The sequence below is a fragment of the Bemisia tabaci genome, chromosome 3 (genome assembly GCF_918797505.1).
Source record: "Bemisia tabaci chromosome 3, PGI_BMITA_v3".
Lineage (NCBI taxonomy): Eukaryota > Metazoa > Arthropoda > Insecta > Hemiptera > Aleyrodidae > Bemisia > Bemisia tabaci.
In genome coordinates, this window is record NC_092795.1 from 47210001 (window position 1) to 47235154 (window position 25154).

Below are 25154 nucleotides of genomic sequence, written 5' to 3' on the forward strand. Positions count from 1 at the left end.
CCCTACATCCGGCCCTGATTAAGTCACTGTTATACATACCTTTGCAAGAATATGAGGAGCAGGATACCAAATACTGCCTCACAAAAACATAAAAAAGCGTCGTCTATTTCCAGGTTACTTTTTCTTATGACTTGCAACTAAAGAATTGATCATATTACCAGAAAATCTCCGACAAGTATTATCATTAGTTCTGCGACAGAGTAGCCAAATGCGCATAAAAAAATTACTTAATGAAATTTGAGGAGATTTAAAAAAATCGAATTCTCTAGATAAATGTTCTTCATCCTCTCATCAATTAATTGACATTAATGTTTTTGTAATTAAAATTTCTTGCTATTATCAGGTACCTATTTCAAAATTTCCGGATGCTTCTCACAACTATGAATTTTGTGTCCAAGCCTAGGTTTTGTTGAAACTTAAAATAATCACAGGAAAATGATTTTAAATTACAACAATTTTACAATAAAATCACTGCAGCGAGCGACTGTGAGTGAGGGTTGGATACACATGGATGAAATCAGCACTGTTCGGCCGATAACCTTAACCGAATGTTTCACATCATAAATATGATCAATAAATTAATAGATGCTCCGATTTGAGACTCATGCAGCATTTCAATTTGGAACTCAGCGTTTCACACGTGACCCGCTGCAAACTAGCCATTATCGACTGTCTCCATGGTTCCATGTCACACATTCTGCACATTCGCAATCGCATAACACGACCATCACTGCGAAGTGATATTCGGAAATTTAAAATTCGACACACAGACTCAGCAGTGACTGATCACTGATCCATGATGATCAGTGGCGCGGTGTGCTTTGTGATACATCGAATGATCTGCCATTTATATCCATGGAAAAGGATCGATAGACAGGGTGTTCGCAACGAACACCTTAACAGTCGATTCTTTACCATAGCATCAAATGGGGAAATATCGATATAATCGATCATTCACGCCTCGCCCCTGATGATGAGTATGAGGGAAGGTGAAAAGGAGGGGGGGGAGGCCTACCGCTGAGTCACTAACTTCATAGCAATCCACCGGTCGCCGTGCGAACACCACACCACACAGTGTCTTCAAGTTTTCGAGCTACATACCATGAGATTCGAATGAGAATTTAGAAAAGTAAAAATCACAACCAAGGGCTTTCTCATTACCTCGGTTTCCAGTTTTATAATAAGAGGGCCAAGGAGGGATCACTGCGCGCTCGTGAAACAACCATTAACTCGATGATTACGATAATAATAATCGATTCTCGTGTTTTGGTTCTCACTACCAAGCGATTATTGAATTAAAATGAGTGTGCACTAAGAATGTAGCCCTATCAATCTCCATCATTTGACGGTTCACTGGTTTGGCTTTTAATTTTCCTCTGGAATCCTGCCGCTACTCACAATGAGGAAGAAGAAGACAAGGATTTTTGTAAAACTCTCCCCTCCCTGCGCAGTGCAAGCATTGTTACCGATCTTACTGTCTACCCTCTGCAAATTTTTTTGTTCTAAATTGTTTGATTGCTGAAGGACGCACTGCTTCACTGTTACAACTTTAGCGTTCCTATGGTTTCCATAATTATTTCATTTTCGAATTCTCTGTCCTTTGAACAAACCGATTAAAATTTTTCCGTTTTATAACGCCAAGTTTTGTAAAGTCTACTCGCAAAATTCACTTTCAAGTAAAACTAGTCTTAATGCATATTCCGTGGAAAATTCGCTCCCAGAATCCAATTTTTAAGCATCAAAAAGTCAGTTTGAACTTTCTTTCTGCCATAAGGATCCATCATATTTCGAAACTTCTTACACGTATTTCACGAAATGGCAAAACTCCAAGCCCCTCACATAGGATGCACGATCCGAAAACTTCTGAGATCCACATTATTCCACATGGCCTGAGCTTCAAGTCCCACGCAAGAAGTTTTTTGTTTCGTGTACTTTTTAAGAAAAGTTTTACGTATTTTGCCTGAACTTTTGACGGGAAAACGCATCTTGAGGTGTTTCAGTCTCACCCTGCGCCTGCCTAGTGGTCCTTAATACTCCTTAACATCAGCTAGACCAGGACTCTCGTATCAGAATACAGAATTTTGTCGTGTTATCGAAAAGTTCAAGGTTGAACTTCGAGGTTAAATCTCTGTTTACCCGCCAAATTCGGCGCCTGATTCGGGAATCGAAAAGAAATACCGGAAAGTTCCGGAAAATCCTCCGAATTTTGAAAAAAGTTTCGGATTTGGAAAAGTTCCCGAAAATCCTCCGAATTTTGAAAAAAGTTTCGGATTTAGAAAAGTTCCGGAAAATCCTCCGAATTTTGAAAAAAGTTCCGAATTTGAAGTTTCTCCGGGATACGAGATCGAGCCCTGAATTCCGGATTTTCGTGGGCATGTTCGGACTCGGACTCGGACGAATCCACGGTGCGGAACCTGCGCGCGTCCAAGTCCAAGGTCACGTCTCACCTGACGACTCGCCGAGGCGGCCGCGGCAAGACATCCACCCCACGAGGAAGAGCCGACTCCACACCGACCGACATGCGGCACCAGCGCGGCGGATCATCGGACACGTCCGGCCCGGCTCACAGTGGATCGAGTCGATAGGAGAAGTCGGACAAAATTTGGAAATTTTAAACGCTTATAACTCCGTTTATAAAAACTTTGAGGTTTTAAAAACTGGTTCCATTGGTTTTCTCATGCAATGGAGATGTTGCATGTGTGAGGTATTTGCGATTTGACTGTTGATTCTTATGTAAAAGTTCGTAGAAACACGATGGTGCCACTGGTTTTCTCTGAAATCAACTCCCAAGCTCAAAAAAAGCTCTCAAGTTGAGGCCAAAATGGAGGGGATATCCCACCCTACCCTGAGAGTCCACCTCTACATCAAGACAAACTCTCCATGCAAAGATAAGAAGCAAATGCATTAGCAGGGTTGCCACCTTATTTAGGGACTCCACAACTGAAAACACGGCAACCCTGCTAATGTATTTGCTTCTTATCTTTGCATGGAGAGTTTGTCTTGATGTAGACGAGGACTCTCAGGGTAGGGTGGAATATCCCTCCATTTTGGCCTCAACTTGAGAGCTTTTTTTGAGCTTGAGAGTTGATTTCAGAGAAAACCAGTGGCGCCTACGTGTTTCTCGCGAACTTTTACATAAGAATCAACAGTCAAATCGCAAATTCCTCACACATGCAACATCTCCATTTTCTTCTTATAGCACCCCTTGAAATTTAAAATGTGACGAAATAAACATCAAAACTTGCAGTTTAAGTCAAAAATTTCATGTCCGACCTCTCTAAGTGACTCGATCCATTGTGCGGCTGCGCCGCTCATCATCTCATTCGGGTTCGGCTCATCTCATCGGCAGTCGTTCGAGAGGAACGCAGCTGGGCCTCGGGCAGAATTTCTATGCACGCGGCATGTGAATCGGTCCATGTTCAAACCGAACATGACCGTTAGATCGTGAGCCCTAGAAACGAGCGGTCTCGTGGAACCCGGAGCTCGTCGAAAAATTGATTTGCGATGTTTTAACATAGACCCGATTTATGTATGCATCGCGGCCGGTCGTAGCAGACGTGCTGCCGACACATGGAAGCTCGGTGCGAAAGCTCCGAGATGCCGATCACCCTGACTTCTGCACTGAGGAGCTCTCAGCGATCACAGCCTATGGATTTGTTTCTTATGGATGAAGCTCTTGCACGCTACGGGAATTTTCGTTTTAACTTCCGTTTCTGGTGTAAAACTTTGCGGGAACCATAGTGGTGTCACTAATTTTTTTCTAAAATGAACTTCCCAGCTCAAAAATAATGTATTTTCTTGGGAAAACATACTCACTGGTAAGACATTCTCTTGGAGCCAGAATCCATCCTCTTGAAATAAATGGAAGATGACTATAATAATAAAATGAGAAAAATCATTCGGTGATTACCTTTTTTAGTGTGGCCATTGTGATGAGGGCAGGGTTCCCGAGTGGAGACGTAACGGGAGGATCTAGCCTGAGAACAAAACAAACAACTTCCATTAGAAAAAATCGCAGCTGATATTATGATTAAAAAATAAGACACAATGGTCAAAATGATAAAAACCGATGAATTGGACTAAATTTTGCAATTATGAACTACTTTTCTTGGCTCAGTTTAGAAACAACGAATGTACCATTAGTTTCGATACCTACGCACATAAGTGCTTATACGGAGGAGCCACAAATTGCAATTCCTAAATGCAAAATTTGGTGCGATTCATTATCAGGAGCTGCATGCTTTATGCATGTGAAATAACGATAGGGAAACTCGAGTCGCGTTATACTAATTTTTCAACAGTTTTGACTGAATTTAATGATGAATTAAAATACAATAATGATACCTGAAGGAGAAAAGTAGTTGAGAAAGCAAACAGAAGAAGGAGAGAAGATGGTAAACTAAATCGGATAAGTCATTCCTACAGAAAAAAAATATAAGGCTTAACGAAGGTAAAGTTTATACTTAAAGTTCCCGAATCCCACGGTAAAATTTGTAGATACACATTGACTAGCCAACACTTCCTTCTCCCTATGTCCCTCTTTAAAAAAAAATAAAGAGAGATAACACCCGGCATAAACTTACCATGACCAGAAGTGCCAAAAACAGGCAAGCATGGCCGTCATCGTTGCTAGTCACCAGTTGCGCGGAGCTCGAACCTGTGCCTTGTCCATTTTTTCCGGGCCACTGACCGCTCGACTATTTTCGCACAACCGCACTGGGCGAGCGCGGCACCATTGGTACCGCGATACTATCGGTCAATCGATACACTCATTATTGAGTGAAGTACTTAGCGGTTGAACAGTCTACATTTAGGAACTAATTGGCAAAAATATTTGCGTCGAGAAGTTCAAGCACTTAACGCGCATTCTAATGCTCGGCTGAGAAAGATTGAGACTAATTTCTTGGTAGTCGTTCACATAATTAGCACACTAGAGGAGGATCCAATTTTCACTATGAGAGAAAAATGGGGTTTGAAAGTTAGTCGATCGGCATGAACGGCACTACAATTTTTTTTAGGAAGCTTCAGGGAATCGAAGGTGGATTATTCCTTGACCCTCTCTCCAACAAAAAAGAAAAAAGAATCAATTTTCTTTCATTCAGATTTTTCTGGAGAGAGGCACTGAGGACCTCAGAGAGCTCATATCATTTTCCTTTGGTACCGTTCATGCTGATGGGAACAAAAAATATGACGACGAAAACATCACTATATATTGCAGTGACAACAGCAATAACCCGAGTCCAGGTTTACAAAAACCGTACGAAGTCCCTTCTAATTAGGGTTGAACAAAAACTACCAAAATTTTCGAATAATAATTGAAAACTTGTGAACAAGTTTAAATCATCCACTACGCCTGAGGTAACTCTGATGAACGAATGAAAAAGAAGAGAAGCGTTTCGAAACTGAAAGCTTGGTTAGGAGTTCGTGAAGATGAAGGCATAAGAATTGGGGAAAGCCCTTCAAATTGCCGGCTGGGCAAACAACCCATCATTATCCACGCAAAGGATTTAAAATGCCTCTTCAAATTGCCAGCTAACAATAAGCAAAAATCCATAAAGAGTAAAAATCAAAACACGTCACCATTACTAACATCATTTGTTTCCGTCAAAACTAAACGTGATTTACAAGTACGAAGTGAGAGCCACCTATTCGAACTACCTGCTAGGTAAAAGTTCGCTGTGATCTGCGAGGTCCACCATTACTCTTCCTTAAACTTTCTCATAACGAGCGAATGAACCGCCATCATCAGCGCCTGACCGATCCTGGAGGAATACTAGAAACTATTACGGGCTCGAGACGTGCCATTCATAGACAATTTCCGAAGAATGCACAAACTACCGATGCACAGAAACAAGACTGCTCGCGGCTCACACGCGATGGAAACCGCGCGGGCGTCGTCGCGTCAACGTCACGAAAATAACTGGCGAGAGGTAGCCGCCTCGTCAGGCGTCACAATCAGTTTCACGTCGGGCGAGGCGACGTCCGACGGGGAGGACGTCGACGACTCCTTCATATTGGCACGACACCAAAGCAAATATTTTCCCGCGACGAAAATCACGAACGCGGGCCCTCGAGCCTCGAGGAGATGACGCAAATGAAACCGTCTTTCGCGGCGCGCCGCTTAATAAGCTCCGGCACGAACCCACTCTGCTCCGCAACCTGTTGCTCTTCCGAAGTCGAACCCTTTCGTGGCTAGAGTGGCTAAACTCAAAAATAAGGTACACCCTACTAGAGGTACGCCCCGACCGAAAAGTGAAAATGAACAGCATTTTCCAATTGGAAGCTACAATTTCTGACTTTTCCGTTAAAAAAACATATCGACGGTGAAAGTCGGCAATCACATAACTCGTTTGCGGTGTCTGAAAATCTCCGCCTGTACGTCATTTTTTTAAAGGAGACCAAATTGACATTATTTCTTGAAGTTTTTGCAGAATTTTCTTCGAATTGAGAAGAAAAAGCATGACAGTTTTAAAGAATTGCCGTTGAGTAGTTTTCCATTTAAAAAATAAAATATGACAGGAAGTTTGGGACGTCGAAAACCGAGTTATGTGATTGCCGACTTACACCGTCGATATGTCTTCATCGAAACCAATGGTACATGCGTAGTTTTTTAACTGATAACAAGCCAGAAATTGTATTTCCTAATTACAAAATGTAATCCAAATCGTAGTCCCTATCGTCCGAAGTTTGTGCCACGAGGTACATATCGATGGACACAGTATCTATCCACGTACCTAGAATTCTAAACCACGTATCTCCGTTTGCGACGTTGCAGACTTCCTGCCATACGTCATGTTATCTTTGGAAAACCAGTCCAGTTTAAGCTGTCTGAAACATGTTTCCTACCCAAATACGTAGAACACAATTTGCGCAACGAAAATAAATGAAATTAACTCCGAGCAAAGATGTTTAACGTTTTGAGATGGGTGAATTTAGACCCTCCCTCTCATGGGAAGAAGAAAGTCTACGTGGTGAGTCGCACTATACGCGTCATCGTAACAGTCTCAGCAGTATGAAAGTACGGCGACCTCTATCTCGGTGCTTCGGTTCAGTTGTTGCATGTTTTTAAATTTTGATCAACACAAGACGAGGAAGGAGCTCCAGTCGACTGAAAAATCTGCCAATACCGTTGTGGTGTACGATTTGATTTGAGTAGATTATTGTTTTTCTTGTAAGCAGGTTATTCAAAATTCTCGTGACAAAGCAAACTAAAAGCGTTAATATCTCACCTAAGAGATAATCTTAGGGATTTTAATTGCGTAAATCGTGTTCTATGCAAAATTTTGGTTAGGAAACAAGTATCAGAATGCTTGAATTCGTACCTCGTCAAGTGGTACATTGACAACCGCCGCGCCGGCAATTTGCAAGCGGCTTGCGAATTGCCTCGGCAAATTGCAATAATTCACCTAGAAACAACGAAGGTTTCGCTGGTCAAATACTTTAAAACCATAAAACTAGTTTGGGGCGCCTTCCGTTTTCCAGGATACTTCACGATTTGCCACGCAGTTTGCTTACTTGCCAATCCAACGTAAACCCAACTGAGAAAACTAATTTCACTACAGGCACACGCAAAAGTGCGAGCAGCTAATGAGCACTGAAGGGAAAAAACGTTCATCACGATTCAAGGAATAATAATCCGCATTTTTTTCAAGTTTCTTCATTTCTGAATTTTACCATAATCTATTCATCACCAATAGATTGCACATTGCCAGCGATTATTTGCCTGTGACACAAACGAAAAAACGCCCAATTCATGTACCACGTTGTTATCACTAGAGGGTGGTGATTGAAAGATCACCATGACCCCGAAATATAAAATTGCAACTTCAATTGTCTGCACTGAGAATCCGCCTCAGTAGGGGACAAAAAAAACTGGTTACGTTGAGCACACACCAAAACCAATCCATCGTTCACTCATCCGGAAAGGGAACTGCGATGGGGATTTTTCGAGACAAAAAAAAAAAAACGTTACCGTCGTTTACTTTATTCGAGTATTTTCGCGATTTTCGGGACACGAACCGGGAGCCCGATGGCGATTCGCCAATCTTCGACGCACAACTACCGCGCAGCCACCGCAGGACAAATTCCACGCGAGGTATGATGCGAAAACCTGCGGCTACTCCCAATTCTCACAATGTTGTCACACTGGATACTTAAAATATTCTCTAACAAACAAGAAATCCACGAAAGAGCGGTAATAAATGTCACATTTAACTCTTCAACTCTTCTAATTTTCCATGTAAGGAAGGATAAGTCATGGCTTATTGGTCGAACTTACGGATACTGGCGTGGCGGTAAAACTACATGTTTTTTGTCTGGAATTCACGACTCTTGGGAACGTCTTACGCATTGATAAATCATTTATTTCAGATTCTGTTCAGTTTTAGGACTTTTATGTGAATTTTCAGCATATTTACCGATTTTGGTGGAGGAACTCGGATACTACAGATCTTAGATTCCGAAGGAAAGTCAAGTATAGAAAAACGAACTGTGGGATCATGGAAAAGGTAGTTTTCTGACCTTTCCAAAGCCGAAGGTAAGTTATCATTCAAACAAATACGATGACATCATTATTTGAAATAGTTTTCAGGCGAAATTTGCTGTTCAAAACTTTAGAAAGCAAATAAGGGTGACTTAACGATCTCTCTGACAGATTCACGTTCTTCTGACACTTTCGTCATTTTCCCTAACTTTTTAAAATTCCCTGACAATCTCTGTTTCCCGGTACTTTCTAACCGAGACAAACCTGCAATGATCATAGCTACGATATTACCTTCAATAACTGGAGAGAGAAAATGTAAAACTTAGTAAGGTCCATAATCTGTTGTTAAAACTTCGCACGTTATTTCTCACTGTCAAAGAACCAAAAAGTCTTCGGTTCAAAGACCGTTCGGAAAAATTGCTATTATCAGGCCACTAAAGGTTTCCATTAACGACCAAAACAACCGCACAATCTCAGCAACATCTGAAAGCGCTTACCAAGTTTGGAATCCCCCATCTTCAATTATTCACCCCCGGCATTGTTTCACTGTTATGTCAATGTCAATTAAAACATACGTTACTCAATTACAACCGCGGTTCCACCATTTTATACATTTTATTTCCCCTCGATAATTCAATAGACGCGATTAAAAGCCCACAGCACTGATCCCCGAGGCGACTCTTAATCGAATTCCGAATTCCACGTGCGTATTTTAGCGGTTAAGAGTAATCCGATTATTTCATCAAAACCCGGCAACGGAGTCTCACCGGTCACCGGTCCCGTTGACCGTTCCTTGATCGAGTGTGTCCAACGTCCAATAATGGCGACTCATTTTCTGTCGACGCAATTCTGGGACCCCCGCCCCCCTCCGTCCCCCGGGGGCGGGGGATTCACACGTTTTCGAATTCGAAACGCGACGGAGACGGGCGATGGACGCATGATCGATGGAATTGCCATCGTTTTCGGGTTCATGGAATAACGACGTTTCTTTCATTTTTCATTTTTGTTGGTTATTTTTTCGATTGGTGTAAAGGGGGGGATGTGCTCGCTCCAACTGCACCGGGCAGGTTTGAAGTGAGTTCGAAGCGAACCATAAGGGTAACGCACGGGAAGAAATTTCCATTGTTTCGAAATCCTGGCGATTTCCATGTGGGCCCGTTTCGGCTTGGAATGCTCTTTAAATTATCTGCTTAGAAGCTTGAATTTCGACTTCTGCGCCGTGCAATGGTCCATAGGTACGGTACATTGGAAAAAAAAAAAAAAAAAAAAAAAAAAAACCTCCGGTCATGAAAGCTGTACTTACGGGCTATATAGACATACCGTCCGCGGGGCACTGGGGGAAAAAAAACACATTGGATCTAGAGTCTAGACTCTTAAAAACATCGACAAGAAAAAATACTCTTGATTCAATCAGATTTCAGCTTAAATCAAGAACCAAGCCTCTTAACTTGAGCGGATTTCCTTTTGATTTAAGCAAAAATCTGATTGAATCAAGAGTATTTTTTCTGGTCAATGTTTTGACGAGTCTGGATTCTAGATCCAATGTGTTTTTTTCCAGTGAGCGCAGAGGCCGCTGGTTCAGCGCGTAGCACCCGGAGCAATCCAAGCTATACGGTTCCAGCACCCAGAACTTTCGGTCTGTGAGCCCGGAACGGACTGCATGTCTCTATAACCCGTAACTTTTTTTCAGCGCACAATGTAAACGATAAAAAGTTTATACTTCTTGTCATTCAGTTTACGATATTTACTTTTTCAGGTCACACAACTCCGTCAAAAATTAATAAAAGATTAATAAAACAATGGACAAAGCGTTCAAGAATGACTGAAGATGAGCGCGTGATCTTGTAATCCCGAGAGAATTTGCCATTGTTGGGAAGTTCTCACGACTCGGCGAGTTGTGAAGGTGAGAGTGGGCTTTCGATGAGACTGATCACTGATTAGCGAAGAAGGTTACTTTTGCTTCCCATTCACATTTCACATTTCCGCAAAATATTTCGTAAAAAAAAGACGGGAAAACAGGAGAAAAGACACTCATAACAGCTACGTCACAAGCCCTCCAAAAGTGCATATGCACTGAAAAAAAACTCAGGCCGTGGAAGTCGTACTTACGGGCTACACTGACATATCTTCCGCGTTCCGGGCGTAGCACCCGGAGCAGTCGAAGCTACAGCTCCAGCACCCGGAACTTTTGGCCTCTGAGCCCGGATCCACACTGGAAAAAAAAAAAAAACACATTGGATCTAGAGTCCAGACTCTTGAAAACATTGACAAGAAAAGCGACTCTTGATTCAATCAGATTTAAGCTGAAATCAAAAGGAAATCCGCTCAAATTAAGAGGCTTGGTTCTTGATTTAAGCTTAAATCTGATTGAATCAAGAGTATTTTTTCTTGTCGATGTTTTAAGGGTCTGGACTCTAGATCCAATGTGTTTTTTTTTTCCAGTGTACTTACGGGCTACATAAACGTATCTTCCGCGTTCCGGGCGTAGCATCCGGAGCAGTCGAAGCTACAGCTCCAGCACCCGGAACTTTCGGCCTCTGTGCCCGGATCCAGCCAAAACCTGGAGGTATCGACGAGGCGACCGTCGGCGCGAAGCGGCATCAGCGCCGAGTGAAAAAACAGTTACTCGCTCTATTTTAAATAAATTCTTGGCTGATTATCATTCGCCGCGTTTACTTACTGACTTAGATTGAATTCAGGCTCTATTATCCGTGAAATCCCCGAAAGGCGCGAGGGGAGCTCGATAAGCTGACGTGATTTTCCTGAAATTGAGTTTGTGAACTTGAACGCGCGCGTGAGCGAGCGGGGCGCCGAGTTTACGGCGCTCGCCGCCGTTCGCGATCCTGTTTACGAGCTGAGGAGAAACTAGCCGGGCCGGGGCCGGGGTCCCGTCAACTTCGTGTCGAGATTATCATCAACACTTGCGATTTTCTCAACTTTTGTTGCAGCCCAAACGACGGAGCGCGTTACAGAGCAGCCGGCTCTTCCAGTGTTACATACATGGATGCGCGGGAAAAGAATTCTTTCCCCTGCGATCAGGATGTTAGGTGGATTGCATTTTGCAAAAAGGAACCACCAGCATTGCAATGACGCTAAGATTGTGCAACTTCATCTTTTGCAATAAAATTGCGGAAATCGTGAAAAACTATGAAATTTAGATGGTAATGTTTGTCTTAAATTCACAGTGTTTAGCGAGTAAAATAGAAACTATGAATGGATAATCGGGTTTTTCCTCCAAGACAAAAGAAGTTGCACAATCTTAGCAACATTGCAATGCTAGTGGTTCCTTTTTGCAAAATTCAATCCAGGTGAATGTTTCCCACGGGGGACAATATTGGATTGCATTTTGCAAAAAGGAACCAGGAGTATTCCGATGTTGCTAAGATTGTGCAACTATTTTTGTCTTAGAGGTAAATCCTGATTATGTGTAAACAATTTCTATTTTACTCGCTGAAAACTGTAAACTCAAGACAAAAATTACCATGTAAATTTCATAATTCTCCTGGATTTCAATAGTTATATTGCATTAGATGAAGTTGCACAGTCTCAGCAACATTGCAATGCTCTTGGTTCCTTCGTGCAAAATGCAATCGAATTGAAATCCGCTTCATCCGGAACAAATTCTAGATATCATGACAAGAGTTCTGGTTGCCCAAATTATTCGGACGTAGGCGGATCCAAGGAGGAAAGGGGCTCGGGGGGCGTGTGCCTAAGCCCCCCCCCCCCCTCGATATACACGGAAATTGTAGACTGCGATCGAGAGTTAAGATGCAGTTTTCTGATATCATTTTAGAATTTTTGTACTAGAATGGTGGTAAAGATCTTCACGACCAGCTGGAGAGCGAATATGCCTTTTTCTTAATTTTCGTCACCAATTTTCCATTGTCTTCTAATTTTTGCGTATTTTTACCTTTTCGGATTTGTTTGACATCAACCACAGTTCACAACAAGGAAAGAGAGATGTCTCACAGCCTCCCGTCGAAAGAAAAGACACTAAAATGCACATTATTGGTCATTCCGAAATTTTATGGTTTCGATGGACTGTTCGATTAAATCGTATTGCATAAATACATTACCTCCAGTATCAAATTTTATCACGGTGCGTCCACCGTCGTAAAAATTGCTGGTCCGTTCGTTCCCAGGCAAATTTTCGGGATAAATAATGGGCCGTCGTAAACATTTATGACCTTGGAATGTCGTCAAAGTTTTACTTCAATTAGCGAAACAGATTGTTTACATATTTTGAACATCGATGAAAAATTAGTTTGCTTGTCAGTCTAGATAAAGACATCCCTATTATGTATGTCCATGCATTCTCCTAACTCCCATTCTGCTTTAATCCAAATTTCAGAGAACTTCGAGTTTCTAATATTGAACGCATTTGTTTATTTTCCTGCAGTAATTCTCTCAAAATATTGAGAGATTTTTCGAAATCTTTGATCAACTCATTCCCGAATGCCTGTCTCCGTCCCTTCCCTCCTACCATTGTTACTTTCCGCGCCCCTATAATTCCCCAGTTCTTAATCTTTGCAATTAGTGAAAATGTAATCTTTATTCCCGTCTGTGACACTATATGGAAGTCTAAAATACGGGAATCAATCAGAAATGGATTCGTATTGTCTTTACTCTCAGTATGAAGGTACTTAAGATTATTCTTTCTACTGCGTGCGAATCGCGCAAATCGTCGATTTACCGGCCGAATGCCGCGAATGAAGGGACAGACGCGGGGGGCGGTGAGGTGCGAAATAAAGAGGATTGGGACGAGACGCAAATCGGAGGTTCGCCTTGAAATAGGGCAGAGGCAGACAGCCGGGCATCCATCTTCATCGGGTCGCAGAATCCGGGCAGTTAAAATGGGGGTCCCAAGGTCGCTGGAATCTCAGGAGGCCCCATCGCTCCCGCAAAACGACCGACCGACGGCACGTAGGGGTCCACCACAATCGTCTGCACTTTGGTGTAATGGATCTTCCAATGATTTCCACTACCATTTTGCCAATTCTCCTCACTTTAAATCGAATCATTTAAAAAAATAGAGCCTTGTCCATATGCGCAGAGTTCCCAGAACTTCGGCGGTAAAAGTAACAGGGGACCGTTCAAGTACTACGTAATGCCCTTGGTCAGATTTTTTACCCCCTCCCGGACTCCCCCCTCAAAAAAAATCAAGAAAACGCTAAGAAAACAGCTTGAAAAAATCGTTTTTTTTCTTTTTTTTAGAGACTAAAGTGAAAACTGATGGTGTGGGGACACACGAGGAGATGAGTAAGTGCGACACGCGTTGCATCTGCTAAGCAAAGGATTGAGTTTTATGAACTATGTTTTTGTTTACAATTGAAGCAGAGAATACATAGAACTACCGAGTGACGTAGTTACTAAATCAGTCTATCAATCTGGTTCTGATGATGTGATTATTACACGGAGAAAAAAACCAGTGCGTGGGGCCCGCAGTTTAGGTCATATGGATCTCTGAAGTTTTCAGATTGAGCATCTGAACACTTTAGGTCTAGCTGCCGAGGTTCGGATCACATATCTGAAACTTCAGTTCTTACATCTGAAGTACTTCGGTTCTCACATCCGAAATACTTCGGTTCTTACATCTGAAGTACTTCAGATGTAAGAACTGAAGTTTCAGATGTATGATCCGAACCTCGACAGCTAGACCTAAAGTGTTCAGATGCTCAATCTGAAAACTTCAGAGATCCATATGACCTAAACTTCGGGTCCCATGCACGAGTTTTTTTTCTCCGTGTTGAATGGAGAAATCTCGGCAACCCTGGTCCACACACTCTCTGGACTCCACTTGCAATGATAGTGGAGACGAGACGGTCATCGATACCGATGATACTTCATCATTAAGAGTGAATTTCAGGCGAGCCCCGCAAAATGATACACCTGCTCAACCTGTGCCGACTCCTTCCTTTCCTTGCATCACAAATCAATATTCCAATACTGCCAAGCTAAGTTAAACCGCCGTATGGGCCTCCAGACGTTGCCAAATCACCGGTTAGCAAATATTCATTTTTGAAAAAGGTTATGACAATTTTTCCTTGAAATCTTCAGGAATTTTAGATAAAATCACGAACAAAATTCTCTGGAAAAATCGGGGGAAAAAATATTTACAAGTTTATCCGAAAATGCGTGATTTGTCTAAGGAAATTTGGCAACGTCTGAAAGCTTATACGGCGTTCTTCCTTAGCACGGCAGAATATTGCAGAGAAACTGCAGTACCTCGCCCTCGTTCCTTTTCTCCAGTGGCGTGACGTGAATTGCGATGTATCGATTGTTCTGCCATTTGAAGCTATGGTAAAGGATCGATTATTAAGGTGTTTGCTGCGAACACCCTGTCTATCGATCCTTTTCCATAGGTTATATGGCATAACAATCGATATATCGCAAAGCACGCCACGCCACTGCTTTTCTCTTTTCCACTCCCTCGGTATTCGGTATCTCCATTCGACGGCTGACCTCCTCTTCATCGCACCTTCTGCTTAGCAATCATTCCCGCCGCGAGAATTCTGCGATTTCACTGAAATTGTCGCGTAAAGCACGCTGGGGAGAGTTGGATCATGCTACCACACCAATCGGGTCAGTGCCGTTGGTTCTTTCATTATTAGCGGTTTCAATTTTCAGTTACGTTTCTTGGCGCCGATTACCGAGGATGGAATAACAGACGGAGAAGAAACTACAATCGTGGGTTATGATTTCGGTAGTGTACATTTATAGGGAGAGTATGGCCATTTCGGTTACCACCTCTAATGGAGATGTTGCATGTGTGAGGAATTTGCGATTTGACTGTTGATTCTTATGTAAAAGTTCGCGAGAAACACGATGGTGACACTGGTTTTCTCTGAAATCAACTCCCAAGCTCAAAAAAGCTCTCAAGTTGAGGCCGAAATGGAGGGGATATCCCACGCTATCCTGAGAGTCCACCTCTACGTCAAAACAAACTCTCCATGCAAAGATAGGGAGCAAATACATTGACAGGGCTGGGCTGCCTCTTTATTTGGGAACTCCAAAACTGAATACACGGCATCACTGCTAATGTATTTACTCCCTATCTTTGCATGGAGAGTTTGTTTTGACGTAGAGGTGGACTCTCAGGATAGCGTGGGATATCCCCTCCATTTTGGCCTCAACTTGAGAGCTTTTTTTAGGCTTGGGAGTTGATTTCAGAGAAAACCGGTGGCACCGTCGTGTTTCTCGCGACCTTTTACATAAGAATCAACAGTCAAATCGCAAATTCCTCACACATGCAACATCTCCATTGACTCAGCCATCTTAGGCTGAATGGAGCCTTCTAGGGCCCCTAAATGGCGGACGCTGAGAGTAAATGTAAATCCAAATGACTTAAAATGTAGTTTTCTTTGCATATCGCAACGGGAACATTAATCGAATGCGTTATTACGACGTTGCGTTGGAGGAACTTCGGCAACGTCTAAATGTCAATACGGTGTTTTTACCTAGCACGTCAAGGATTGCCAGTGTAATTGATTACGTCACGACCGAGAATCTTTTGAACGTTCATCAGCGAGTAATTCAAACGGACCAACCCTTCACTGATGCGATCATTTCACTGACGCATCATCAAAGCAGTCAATTCATTCCCCTCTGTCCTCCCCCGCGGAATCTGGCATAATTTGCCTCCTCTCATCAACGACCATAATGTCAACCACTCTTAAACTCTCGGGCGAATCATCCCCCCTCGCTGACTTAAATCCGCTGTCTTAAAGGCAAGGGGGAGGGGAGGGAGGCATTCTCGGTATCTTTGTCTCGCCGATGGATTTTTACGCGAAACTGGCACGCAGCCAATAGCTGCCACTTTTATTCATGAAACCAGGCCGTGCTACGGTGAGTAACGCCAAACCGTGCAGACAGCGGTAAAAGTAATAGGTTGAAAAATTACCGATTATTTTTCGACATTCGACAACCTCGCAGATGACTGGACCGTGAGAAGTATTCCTCCGGTCCCTCCCCACCCCCTGGCCCTTGAACGGGCGTTATGGAATCGAGAAACTTATAGCTTAAGCGGTTTAAAAGGTTTGCAAAGTTGACTGATTTAGACGGAGATGCCGATTTTCTTCTCGCTGGGGAAACGGTTTTAATAGGTTCCCTCTGAAAAATCTCACAACATTTTCACCAAGAATGACATGGTTTTCGCGTCAAGGGAAGTTGCACGTTGTACAGACCATGAGTGATGTCAATATTTACCTACAATATTGTCCTGGACGGGAGAGAGTTAACAACAACCTAAGTGTTACTCCTCCCACGGCACTTCAGAGTATCGCGAAGTTAAACGAAAGGTGGTTTGCATCACGATTGCCACAGACTTTAGAAAATGAAATCCCCTAACATTTCCCTGATTTCCCAGACATGGTTTGGTGAAATTCCTTCACAATTGAAGATACACAGGATGGTTAAAAAGACATAATTAGAGATAGTTTTCAGACATTTTGTACGAAACGTCAAACTCATTCTACAAAGCAAAAAACGATTACTAAAAATATTTTTCCGTGACGTTTTCGTCATTTCCCCTGGCTTTTTAAATTACACAAACTGACTGCCGTGGACGCACGGGTCGTAAGACAGTATGTAGGAATTTTTTCGCCAACGTGCGTTAAAAATTCAGCACAAAGCTGAAAATCTCCATACAGAGGGAAAAAACTCACACACAAGCACAATTTTCCCACAAACAGCGTTTTCTTCTAGTGTTGCACCAAACGGTGTATCTCTTTGAGGGAAAATTGTGCTTGTGTATGAGCTTTTTCCCTCTGTATTGAGATTTTCAGCTTCATACTGAATTTTTGACACACGTCGGCTATAAAATTCCGACATACTTTTTAAAATGTCCTGATAATAGAGATGTTGCATGTGTGAGGAATTTGCGATTTGTCTGTCGATTTGTATGCAAAAGTTCGCGAAAAATACGATGGTGCCATTGGTTTTCTCTGAAATCAACTCCCAAGCTCAAAAAAAGCTCTCAAGTTGAGGCCAAAATGGAGGAGATATCCCACGTTATGCTGAGAGTCCACCTCTACATCAAAACAAACTTACTTTTATACACAAACAACACTTTCTTTGGAGACTCCACAACTGAAAACACGGCAACCCTGCTAATGTATTTGCTCCCTATCTTTGCATGGAGAGTTTGTTTTGATATAGAGGTGGACTCTCAGGATAGCGTGGGATATCCCCTCTATTTTGGCCTCAACTTGAGAGCTTTTTTTGAGCTTGGGAGTTGATTTCAGAGAAAACCAGTGGCACCATCGTATTTATCGCGAACTTTTGCATAAAAATCGACAGACAAATCGCAAATTCCTCACACTTGCAACACCTCCATTCCCGGTTTTCCCGGTATTCCCTAACTGTGGCAACCCTGCACATACATCATCGAAACAGCGAACTAGGCTCATTTGAGAATGGGCGAACACATGCATGAAGAGGCTCGAAACACGGCGATCTCATTAAAGCGCCGGGTTGTTACACTGCACAAAGAGCAAGACTGCCAAGAAAACGCGCTACGACGGTTAGAAGCTCATTGCGATTAACGACCTTGACCCATTCAATTTCACTTTCTGAGATTCGCACGCGTTGTGCGGCCGAAAAGTCGTCAAGATTCCGTAACAGCTGAGCCTTAAATTGAACGCATTTCTGTCAAACGGAACTATGTGCATTATGACGTGAGCCCTGTTATGCACATACTCTTATGGATCTCAGGGCTCATGTCTTAATGCACATAGTTCCGTTTGATAGAAATACGTGCAATTGGACACTTCATCCGTGGGAAAATCTCCCGCGGTGGGTATGAAATCCAGCGTGTCGCTTGCACCGAGCAATGAGCATTCTGCCGTCTTGAGGAAAAGTGCCGAACAAACAATTGAATGTTGCCAAAATTCCTCTCGGAAAATATTAATTTTCGAGGAAAGTTGTGTTTAGTTACCCTTGGAATTTTCAGGTTTTTTAGATCAATTTAAGAACAAAATCCTCTGAAAAATCGGAACGTAAAAATTCCCAAATTTTCCTACAAAGTCGTGGTTTATCGAAGGAAATCTGGCAACGCCTGATGGCTCATACGGCGCTCTCCTTTACTGCCGTGTTAGGGAAGAACGCCTTATGAGCCTTCAGACGTTGCCAAATTTCTTCCGAAAACCCGAATTCACTAGGAAAATTGCGAATATAATAATTCAAAATTTTCAGACAATTTTGTACGCAATTTAATCTAAAATATTTGAAAATTTCAAGGAAAAATATGCATAAGTGTTGCCAAAAAACCCGTTTTATCAAGAGAAATTTGGCAACTTCGAATGTTCATACGGCGTTCTTCCTTAGCGCGGCAGTTTAGCACGGCAGCATTGCGGTGGTGCGCACAATGGATCGAGTCAATCAGAGAGGTCGGACACGAAATTTGTGACTAAAACTGCAAATTTTGATGTTTAAATCGTCACATTTTAAATTTCAAGGGATGGGACTACAGGGAAATTATACGAGGAAACCAATGGAACCGCTTTTAGAACCTCGAAGTTTTGTATAGACGGAGTTATGAGCTTCTAAAGTTTCCATATTTTGTCCGACCTCCCCCATTAACTCGATCCACTGTGGTGCGTGGCGACTGGGAACATAAATATCCGAGCCAGCTCGCCGAGACACCTGAGTTACTGTTCTGACTCGAGGTTTACCTTCTTGAACCAGAGGGAGTGAATTTGCAGTGCGCGCTCGAAACCGTAGCATCCGCTGACAGCTATGAAATGTAACCACGACGGCTCCACACGAAGTCTACTGTAGTCTCTTGTCTTTCAGTTGGAGATGAGTCTTTGAACTGTGCTTCAATTAAACCATTACCTCTGTTTTACCTTTTCGAAACATCACGCAGTATACGAACACGATTCACGGACGGATTAACGGACCGTTACAGTCACTTCTTGAATAAAAATGAATTAGTTGAAATTTAGTCGAATGAATTAGGATGAAATGGCGACGGACGTTTTACTTTGGATGCTGAGGCCAACAATTCTTCTTACCTCAAAACTTGTCGTACTTGAATTTTTTCTTGATGATTGGACATATTGATGTGATCTAAGTGTTGCCTCCGAGACAGGAAACTTGAAAGACGCGGGTCCGAGTAAGAAAAATGTCTTCATTTCTGGTGAGATTTTATTTAGCGAAGCCAAAGGACAAGTCGCCTCCAGTCTTGCGAGTATGCAACCCTCACGACCGCTGTGCTGAAGTAGTTGCTGCTCGAATTGACTACCATCACGGGCTGGAAGCCTTACTATGAAATGGCGACACACGCTGATTTTTTTTTAAAAAAATTGGCTGAACGAGTGATTTCGCCTTATTTGCAGGAAAAGGAAACCCTACACCGATGAGAAAATAGTGTAAGGTATGTAGCAACTGATTTTCCCGTTAAGAAACTTTCCGCCCTTCAGATCAGCACATTCCGTGGTTATCAATAGTTGAGAAAAAAACGATCAAAAAAATGCCTAAACAACCTTACGACAACAGGACTGTGGTAAAACAGTCAAGTGCCACTCGGATTCGAGATCCCACTATTCATAGTAAAGGAGTTCATTATCAACTGGACAAGCGACTGGAGTGACCAGCATCCTCTCTACTTCGAGATACGTACGGAGGGGCTCGACCACGATTCCACAGTCGCACGGAATAATCCCAAAACGCAGGAACGCTTAATGAAAAACCCTCGGCCTCGGCAGAGTCCTATCATTTCGGGAGGCGTTATTAATTCGATACATTATTGTGGGGGAGGGGGGGGGGGACGCAATTACTGAAAATAACGCCCGAGTGGAATCCGAAAACTGAACCGCTGCCGTACAACGGAAGAACGCAGTATGAGCCTTCGGACGTTGCCAAATTTCCTTCGACGAATCACGATTTTCAGAAAAATTTGAGAGCATTTTTCTTCCGATTTTACGGCGGATTTCATTCGTAACTTGCTCTACAATATCTGAAAATTTTAAGACGAAATATTCATAACTTTCTTCGAGATTAAATATTTCCTGGGAGGAAATTTGGCAGCGTCTGAAGGCTCATACGGTGCTCTTCCTCAGGACGGCAGTCGGAGCTCCCCGTCGAAAATGCACTCGGGCGGAGGATACGTGAATGGTGCTTTGTTTTCGCGGGCGGCTCGCGGGGAACGGTTACATCATACGAGGTGAGCCGAGCCCCCCCCCCCCCCCCCCCAAACCGGTGACCCCCGTCGCACAGTGGATCGAGTCAATTAGATAGGTCGGACATGAAATTTTCGACTAAACCTGCGAATTATGATGTTTATTTCGTCATATTTTAAATTTCAAGGGGTGCTTTGAGAAGTAAATTTTACGAGAAAACCAATGAAACCACTTTTAGAACCTCAAATTTTGGTGTAAACGGAGTTATGAGCGTTTGAAGTTTTCAAATTTTGTTCGACTCCTATTGACTCGATCCACTGTGCGTCGCCGCGGTCCGGGCTTCGGGATCGGATTCCACGCGACGCAACTCGCAAGACACCGACGGCGGGGTTGCCGTGCGCCGAGGGATTCAGTGGCGTGGCGTGAAGGATCGATTATCGATAGCTCGCCATTTGAAGCTATGGTAAAGAATCGATTACTAAGATGTTCGCTGCGAACACCCTGATAATCGATCTTTAACATAGGTTTAAGTGGCGAATCAATCGATGTATCGCAAAGCACGCCACGCCACTGGAGGGATTGGAGTCGCTGCAGATGCGGATCCAGCAGACTTTTTCGAGAAATTGGAGAGGTTCAATTGGTAAACAATAATTGCATCAAGACAATGTTAGTTTTTTCAGCTTTTCCAAACCAAAATCACGTATTTTTAAGGACTCTTGCAAATAGTTCAAATCGGTGGTCATTAAGAAGTTTCTCACCAGTATCATCTAAAATTGATGAGACATCACACTATTCATCTTACACATTCATTGCTTTCCTTCGTTCTCTGCATGTGCAGAGTGTCTACTAAAACAGACGGGCCAAAAATCAGTACTTTTACAGTACTTTTTCAGTACATTCCCAAGAAATTCAATATACCTCCACAGGGCCGGATTCACCTGGTTGCCGCTCATGGGCCGCCTGTATTTTGCCGCCCCCTTCTCATTCGTTCTGAAACTTCAATAAAAACCATCACGCGAACGTGCCGGAGGGGTGGGGTGCATAAGACACGTTTACTAGTGTTGGACACATTTTTTGCAAAAAAAATGTGAAAAACATAAATGTGGTTTAATAATTTTAACTTCCGCCGCCACGCCGCGCGCCGCGCTGATCGCACTGTATTTGGCGCAATGCGTGAAGTATTCATGCAGTCTTGTAGGCGCTATGCGTTTTCCGCAGACCACGGCTGACCGCACTGTGTTTGACGCAATGCGGGAAGTATTCATTCAGTCTTGTAGGCGCTAATATGTGAATCATGCCGACCGCCGCGCCGTTCCAGGCCAAATTAGGTGTTGGTTTCTCTCTTAACTCGACTAATTAAAGGTGCTGCCTCTTGTATCAGCGAAAGACGACAAAATTAGTATACTCTCAGGAAACGAGAGATTTTGTCACCTTTTCTCGTTTGTAATTTTTTTCGGAATCCGATTTTTTTATAACTGCATTTAAAAAATGTCAAAACTTGCCGCCATGGGCCGCGGCCCATGTGGCCACCATATAAATCCGGCCCTGTACCTCCACAATAGAAAAATTCAGTACTTTTTTAGTACCTCCATTTGACGAAATTCGAAAAATTTCAAATACTTGAATTTCTCGCTCAAATTGAAACAAAAATGACAAAAAAATGAAAAAAATTCCGGAATTTCCGTACTTTATCAACACTTACAGACCCCCTACAAAAAATCGGTATCATTTCCAGACTTTCCGGACTTGTAGACACCCTGCTGTGTAATCAACTTCAAAACAGCCAAAATGTTGCTTCGACACACCCGCGATAAACCAAAAGCCAAACTGCCAATGATATTATGCTCTCCGAATCCTAGCATTTCACAGAATCTCTTAATCTACGAGTCTGAATAAATTTAATTATTTCCGGGGATATTAATCATAGCATATGTAGTCGAACTCGAAAATTATTTTTCCCCGTATTTGTTTGAGGCCGCCTCGCCGAGGGCACGCAGCGCCTCTTGGACCGGACCAAACGGAACGGCCAGAGGCGAATGCCTTTTGACAGTAGTGCGCCTGGAATGCCTGTATATTCTGCCGTGCTAAGGAAGAACGCCGTATGAACATTCGGCCGTTGCCAAATTTCCTCCGATAAAATATCTATTTTTAGAGGAAATTATGGATGGATTTTTTCTTGAAATTTTCAGACTTTTAACGTTTAACCACAAACGAAATCCTGCAAAAAAATGGAGGAGAAATATCCACAGAATTTCTTGAAAATTTGTTATTTGTTGAAGGAAATTTGGCAATGCCTGATGGCTCATATGGCGTTCTTCCTTGGCACGGCAGTATTAACGGCAATCCTCCGAACTACCATTACGCGCAGGGCGTTAGCGCGTGTGTGCGTGCGACCTGAAAACTACCGATTCCGCCGATAATTAAACAAACACGATTCGGTATCAAACCCGAAGCAGGCGCGAGGCAATAAACGAGTAGGAGTCTGGGATCGTGGTCCGGGCGTGAAATCTAATCACAGCGGGCCGTTTGGCTCCTGATTACGACTTAAAAAACACCCGGGAGAGCCTGGAGGGGGGAGGGAAGGGGGCGTTAATCCTCACCAAGTTCACTTTAGCACGCAATGATCAGCTATCCGAATAGCAAAGGTGGACCGCTGCTGTTGGACGGTTGCCAAGTGGTGAGGAGAGTAATTGGCGGCAGGGACGATAAGGGAGGGGTCATCGGTCAGATTGAAAGGAGCCGGGCCCTTTCTGCGGGCTGGCGTGTCGCAAAAGTCTCCAGCGCTGTAGATCATTTTCAAGCTGCTCGACGAACTTTTAAAAGCGACCTTTACACACGGCACAAATTATACTACTCGTGTAATCTCACGGCTTTAACCAGAGTTAAAACGGCACAATCGAGGATGAGATCCACAAAAAGTTCCAAGGCAGTATATTTTGTTGCTTTTTCTTTTTTTTTTTTGGTGGAAAGATAAGACATGAAAGGATGAGCTACGTAAAATGCAAGTCAGCGAATTTTGTTTAATTTTGGTTAAATCTCTGCACTGGAAAAAAACCACATTGGATCTTCAGTCCAGACTCTTGAAAACATTAACAAGAAAAAATAATCTTGATTCAATCCGATGTTTGCTTGAATCAAAACGAAATCCGCTTAAATTAAGAGGCTTGGTTCTTGATTTAAGCTAGATTCTGATTGAATCAAGAGTAATTCTTCTTGTCGATGTTTTTAAGAGCCTGGACTCTAGATCCAATGTGTTTTCTTTTTTTTCCAATGTGAACTTAAATTGACTTTTCTCACCTCTAGATGAGAATCAGATCGGGGTTCAATGTTGGGATTCTAATACTAAAAGTGGAACTGCCCATTTTGTTGGTTACTGATCATCACTTGGCCGGCAAAGAGATTACTTTTGGTCATTTCTTAAAAATTCAGTTTGACTCAGACATTAAAAATAAGTTTGAACGAAAAACTTTTCTGTACCTTCAAATCAAACATAGAAAAGTTTAACCTTAAAATTGCGCGAGAGGAAAATCGGTGTAGGTTGATTTCCACGAGATCGATACGTCTCATCACCATACTTTTTCAGTCACTTAAGGGCCGAAATCTTAATTTTTTATGAAATGCAGATCAGAGTGACCATATTCCACACAAGCGTTCCAAATTTTTAGATAATGACGAATCAGTTCTTATTTCGACCATTCATCGATCGAAAGCCACCGAGATCGTACTTAAAAGTCCTGAGGGACGATACCCTTTAGGCAGTTTATATGGTACCGGAGCACGAGGCTAAAAAAAAATCTGATAAATGTCTCAGATTGCAAATTATGAACGAGCTGTTTGTTATGCAAACGAAGCTTCAAATCTAATTTTAAACTCATGATGACACAAAAGACGACGGAAATTATACCGCAAAAACCCTTTAAGCTGCCTGCTCATTTATCTTAATTTTCTTTAATTTTCCGGCTGAGGGCTCGCACTGCTCGCCGTTGGCCGCTGCCGCACGATCCGCGACGCACAGTGGATCGAGTCAATTAGAGAGGTCGAACATGAAATTTTTGACTTAAAGTACAAATTTTTGTGTTCATATCGTCACATTTTTAACTCTAAAGGGTGCTTCTCAAAGAGAATTTTACGAGAAAACCTATGGAACCACTTTTAGAACCTTAAAGTTTTGTATAAACGGAGTTATAAGCGTTTAAAGTAGCCGAATTTTGTCCGACCTCTCCTATTGACTCGATCCATTGCGCGACGGTGCGCGTGGTGGTCTCTTCGAAAAACGTCGTATGAACCTTTAGGCGTTGCAAATTTCCTTTGATGAGACACGTATTTCCTGGTAAACTTGTGAAAATTTTCCTTCCATTTCTTCAGATAATTTAAAATAAAAGTTCCTGAAAATTTCAAGAAAAATATTCATAACGTTCCGCAACAATAAAAATTTTGTCGAAGAAAATTTGGCAACTCTCGAATGTTCATACGGCGTTCTTCCTTAGCACGGCAGTTCTCATCTCCTTTCCTTTTTCCACTGACCGAATTAGAGGACACAAAGGTCCAGTATC

The 25154-nt window shown here is 42.7% G+C and overlaps 1 protein-coding gene across 1 annotated transcript in view; it reads right to left on the bottom strand.

Moving 5' to 3' along the window:
• LOC109030629 (pleckstrin homology domain-containing family A member kramer) overlaps positions 1–25154 on the bottom strand; it is a 173770-nt gene that overhangs the window by 71691 nt on the left and 76925 nt on the right. Inside the window, 1 exon segment of the mRNA XM_072298468.1 lies at positions 3911–3977. Within this exon segment, the coding sequence (XP_072154569.1) occupies positions 3911–3977 (67 nt within the window).